A 6000-nucleotide genomic window follows, 5' to 3' on the forward strand; every position below is an offset into this window, starting at 1 on the left:
AATTGTCCTTCCTGCTTTGAAAACTCCTGCCATATAGTTTCTCCATAGACATGTTCCTGTTCTTTAGTAAAATTAATACCAAGTCTTGAAGCATTTCTTTCCCCATGCAAAGGAAGCAGAGGGAATCCCAAAGACAATGACCTTCTTTGGGCTATACCAGAAAGACCATTCAACTTCTCGCAAATGGGAAAAGATTTCAGACAATTGATTTATATACATTCAGCCTCTGCCTGAATAAGAGACACCCATAAATCTGAGAGTAAACCCTGAGGCCAAAGACCTCAAGTGACAGGAGAATGCAAAAGGCACTTGCAGGGCAACATGTTGGAGAAGCCACAGAAGAGGCTGGTGCGAGAACCCTGCTGAGCGGTGAAGGGTCAGTGATACTGTTTACCTGTAGATACGGAAATGACAAAAGCGGTGGTTCATACTGGGAAGGCTGGCCATGCAGCCACTGCAGCTGAATTAACAGGAAGAATTTCAGCTGAGCAGGGGTGAAAGTCTTATTGCTATACTCTGAGGACATTTATTTTCCATCATTCACAACTGTCTTTTTCAAGGCAGATATTAACACATAAAGGAAAGCTTATACTTCTCCATTTCCAAAAACAGCTTTCCATCTTTCTTTATTATCCATGTATATAAGCACAATTATTTTTATATCAGTAAATATGAAAAATTTTAATTCCATTAATAGCCTTATTTCTTATGTTCCTCCTCTGGAAAAAACACATTATTTCTTCTTCATTGTCACTTCTAAAAATAAAAAAAAACCAAAACTATCAAACCTGCAAAAACAAAAGTTCTCATATGACCTTGGGAACTTCTTCCACTAGTACGAGACTCAGCAGCCTATCTGCTGTTACGGATATAGCATTGCCAGACTATTAAGTAAAGGAGAGCCCAGGTTATAAAGTTAAACATAATTATGTACCTTTACTTCATAATATAATCAGAGCTTTACTCTCAAAAAAAGAGGAGTGGGATCAAGGAAAAAAAAATAATTAATATTGTATTTCTAGTTACCCTATGCATTTGCTATGTGACCCTAGGTGGATGACTTAAGTTCACCACTATTTTCCCATCTGAGCAAAGCAGTATTAAAGTTCTCCTCTTTCCTCACATAGGCAATACACTGTATCTGATATGTAAGAAAAAGGATTTAGGAAACACTCACATCAGAGATTTGTAGACATGCAGAGTATTAACAGGCAAACATCATCCTGTGCACTAGGAAGTCCAGAGGTTATACGCTCCCTTCGTTTTTCTTGTAATTAAAATTAATTACTTGAGTTTGGTCTATAAAAGTCATTCACAATGAAGGAATGCTTCATTAAATCATGCAGAGTCAGAGCTATTTCTAGTATAACTCCATTAGCTTTACAGAAAAATACTAGGGATGAATTTGTCATTTTAGGCTTATTTTCCATTCCAAAATTCCTTAATGGCATAACGAAAAAATAGAAAAGCTGGCCACAGATGTTAAATAAAGACATTCTGAGTCCAATCCCGTTTCCACAGGATACAATGGGAGTTAGTAGATCAGGACCCACAACACGCAACTACAAAAGCATTTGCTGATCTTAAGCTTTAGCTCAAATTCAAAATTTTCATGCCAAGACTTCTTCATCTTGGACTTCCCCCCCACCCCCATTTTTCCATTGAACACAAGTCTGGCAAGAGATTTCTTTGTCAACAGCCTTTTCCACTATGTACAAAACTCCTGTGATCACGTTTAGGTATTTAAACAAAAGAACCCAACACCACAATAAAAAAGAATCCTATAATGTGTTAAAGCATTGCACAAGAAGCAGAATCCAAAACAAAAGGCTTTTTCAAAATGGAGAACCCAGCATACCACCAGATGGTACAGCAGCATCAGAATATGAAACCCATTACAAATTTTTGCTGTAGGCTATAATTCTAGGCAAAAACCCTCAGGTTTCATAATAAAAGATACACTTGTTAATTATTACTGTTTTACCAAAATACCATAGTCTGAGCAAAATCCCATTGCAATAATCATAATGCTACATTTAAATCTACCACAAATACGTTGGTATATTACAACACAGCATTAATGTGCAGCATTTTGGTAACAATGTAGTCCAGTAAGATACAGGAGGATTTTTAAATAACACCAATTATTTGTAACTCAGCTGTACCCTGGGTGGTGTCAAGTACCCTTCCAGGACAGATTCTTGTATGGTTTTGTTGAATACACACTCCTTGTCAACAACTCTTTCTTTATGGTGCTTAGGAAGCACTTCAGCCATTTCACTGATCAGTACAAATCAAGCAGTACTGCAGAGTGAATCACTGGGGCACTGTTCAGGATACACCATGCAACACTAGGAAAACAATGGAGTGAAAAGCCAAAGCCTCGCAAACTTTAAACTGTAATTCACTATCAATAAAGAGTGCATCTGGATCAGGACGGCTTTACAGGAAGAGAAGCTCCTTGGATCTAAGGTCCTACTATATGTTGCACTCCTTGTAGAGTCCCACTTGCCTCATGGAGCACAGTACCTCACAAAAATATCAACAAAATTTTCTGTGGGGCAGCTACATAGGAATCTTTTTTTTTTTTTTTTAAGAAAAATTATCAGTTGAGCGATAACCAGACAACTGGGGGGATGAGGGTGGAATAAGCTCATGCTTATCAATTTAGTTGAGCAGTCTTCAGAAAGAACAACACTAGGCAAATGAATTGGACACTGTGAAATAGTAGCCAAGCAGTGTTTTTTATTAGATTTTTGAGAAAAGTTACTTCTCTCGAGATTCAAAACAAGATGTTGAAGAACTGGTCACAACAACATTTCTTGCATTTCCTTTTCAAGTGCCTAAGCTTGGTCATCACCAGATGTAAAATACCACATTACCAGCAGTCTGAACTGCTATGCCCTTAAAATTCAGGGCAGCGGACTGTGGTGTGTCCTTCTAACTCAAAGGCAGAGATAGAGAAATCGTTTTCAGGAACCAAGACTAAATTGAAAGTGGAGAATGTATAATTTTAAACTTAAACAGCTTTATGACCTCACAAGTTATCCATCATGCTAAAAAGTAAAGCCCCCTCTGCCTGTGCAGGGAAGTTGGACTTCCATAAAGAGACATGTAACAGGATACATCAATATATGTTTGCCAGCAGTTCTTTGTTGTGTAGGTCAGCCCTCCGCAGGTTTAAGTTTCAGTTACTCTACTGAATGAAATCTAACATTTGCCAAGGAAGGGTTGTTGAATGAGAGGGAATGGGGAGGAGGCAGGGAAGCAAGAATTCTACATGGGGAAAAAAACATGAATTGAGCAGAGGAAGGTGGCAGTGGATTTGTTGCTAGTGAGGTACATACAGATCAAGAAGGTGGTGACACAGCAAAGTATGATTAAAAGAATCAGTCTGTAACAGAAACAAAGATCCTGGAGAGCCAGTGGAAGCAAGAGGGTCGGGAGATGGAAGAAAAGGAATGAAAAGGAGAAAATGTGCAGAAGAAAAACTGAATGAGGAAGAGAAAACATGCAGGATGAGAGAGAAAAAAGTAGCTATTGAAACAAAGGAAAAGCAGCCTGTGATGAAAGCTTAAGCATTGGAACTACCCATAATACGAAAGTTGGAACTTCTTTCTACCAAGGATGTACAAGATCAAAGGACCATCCACACAAACCTGCAAACTAAAAGTTCACCACACAAGATCACCTTCTTGCTTTCACAGTTAGTAGAGATACCCAAGCCCTCTGAAAAAGAGAACTATAAATTCTTACAGTGAACCACTTTGGTGAGTAGAAAGGGAAGATGTATGAAGTGTGATTATGGAAAGAAATTAAAACAAAATACTCCCAAGCCATCCCGTTGATTTTCTGCCCCACCCAAGAAAAAAAGCTCCAAGGAGAATGATTAGCTTGATTTTCCAAAAGGGTATCAAATTATTCTAAGCTCTACACTTAATCAAAATCTCTTCCTTCTTGCTTACTTCCATGGTATGACGCTTTTTAAGTCCCACGTATGTTTGTTCCATAGAATAACAAAAAGGTAATGAGAGGGGGAAAACCAAAGGTGAAAACAGTAAGGTGCATCAACAGATCCTTTTGCGATAGGACACTGACATCACAATGATGGACTCTTTACAAGAAAAAAAAAAAAACAAACACACACCACAACCCTATACAAGCTTACAGATAACAAACCAGCAAAATTTGCAAAGACAAGTTTTTCTCTCATTTTCCAAGCATTTGGTTTAAGGTGTTTATAACAACAGCAAACACGTATCTTGTAAGCAGAAGTATCTATGACTGGGGGAAAATAGATGGGGCATTTGCCTTCACTTGATAACATCCCTTCAAAAATTCAACTGTTCAGAACTGACTTCCAGAAAATCATATTCTGAGATATGCCATGGCAACGAGAACCATAAAGGAAATTTTCAATGGCTTTTCTCCACTCTCTGGGGCTTTTTTCTGATTTTTTTTTTTTTTAACAGGAGTTTTTACCACATAGTGCAGCACGCATCACCAGCCTGGGGCATCCTGTCCTGTCCCCACTTCCTCTTCAAGTCACCAGAAGATACTTGTCAAGGAAAGAGGAAGAAAGCCAGAGAAGAGGGATAGGAAGGGAATAGAAAACAGATGCTGAGAGGAACGCACAATGTACAGCAGTCTTTTGTGGGGAAAAAAAAAAGGTAAAATGAGGGAAAGGACCCAAACTAAAAAACACATCATGTAAAAGCTTCTGGATAATTTCAGTGCAAAGTTTCTGAACGTAAACATAGGAGAAGACTGAAGGAAAATTGCAACTATATTGTGTGTGTTTGTAAGTGTATTCCCATAGAGGGGAACTAAAAAAAAAAAACCCAATTTAGTAGCTTCACTAGTAACATGCTCTATACTAGGAGAGAAGGTCACTGAGACCACTTCAGCTCGTATTAGAATTATTAAGGAGAGTATTTAAGCCCCTGAACTACCCCTCGGTGCAGGCAGCGTGCTCAGAGCCACCTCAGCTCGGCCTGCAGGCTGCGGGGCCACAGGCTGAGGCTCCCGGGCCCGGGGCTCGCCCCCGGCAACTCCCCGCGGCGGAGGTGGCGAGCACGGCTAAGACGTGACAGAAATACCTACTCTCCAGCCCCCTGGAAGCGCAGGAGACCCAACCTTTCATAAAAGCCAGCCCCGACCAGGGCCCCTCCCGCCCCCGAGCCCACCTCAGCGGGGCCCCGCGCGGAGCGACCCCTACCTGGGTCGTGGAAAGGGACCAACGCGAAGTTGTAAAGCGGCCTCTTGGGTCTTTTTAGCGACGTTTCCAGGATCTTGGATGCCCCCTCGATGACTTGCACCAGGTCGTCGTACATGGAGCCGGTCACATCAAACACGAACGCCAGGGTGGAGGCTCCCTCCGGCACCGCCTCGCCGCCGGGCTCGGGCGCAGCGCGGGGGCACAGGGCGAGCAGCAGCACCACAGCGCCCAGCCCCGCTCCCCGCGCTCCGCGGGCCCCGCCGAAACGCATTTTCCCCGGCAGCCTGCGCAGCTCGCCGGCGGCTGAGAAGAAACACTTGAGACAGTCCGCCCGGAGGAGCGCGGCGACCGGCGCCCGCCGCCCGCCCGCTCCCCTCAGCGCGGAGGGCAGGAAGCGCCGCGGCTTTTGTCTGCGCGCGGCTGCGGCCCCGCTCCGCCTTTCCTACCGGGCAGGGCTGGGGCAGCGCCGCCCCGAGGGAGCAGGCTGAGCCCCGTCCATGCCGCGGGGTGCGGAGCTGCTGCCGGCGCGGCTCGGGCCGGGGCTGAGCCTGCCGCCTCTGGAGCCCCGGCGGCGGACCCAGGCGCCGCGGCCCCGCCTCCCGTGACCCGCCGCGGCCCCTGCCCTCACCTCCGGCCCCTGCCCTCACCTCAGGGCCCCTCCCGCGGCGGCCGCCGGCGGGGCGGGCTGGGGCTGGGGTCGGGGCCGCCCCTCGCACCTGGCCGCCCGCAGCCGCCCCGCTCCGCCCCGGCACCGGCGGGCCGAGCCCCCGGGAGAGCCGCCC

At 44.8% G+C, this 6000-nt stretch overlaps 1 protein-coding gene across 1 annotated transcript in view; it reads right to left on the bottom strand.

The window, feature by feature from the left end:
* The window catches only part of HMCN1 (hemicentin 1), a 202623-nt gene extending 196907 nt beyond the window's left edge, over window positions 1-5716 (bottom strand). The window contains exon 1 of the mRNA XM_055815315.1: window positions 5219-5716. Within this exon, the coding sequence (XP_055671290.1) occupies window positions 5219-5489 (271 nt within the window). The 5' untranslated portion in view covers window positions 5490-5716. The remainder of the gene's footprint in view (window positions 1-5218) is intronic.
* Window positions 5717-6000: the final 284 nt, after the last annotated feature.

Source organism: Falco peregrinus, chromosome 10 (genome assembly GCF_023634155.1).
Source record: "Falco peregrinus isolate bFalPer1 chromosome 10, bFalPer1.pri, whole genome shotgun sequence".
NCBI lineage: Eukaryota > Metazoa > Chordata > Aves > Falconiformes > Falconidae > Falco > Falco peregrinus.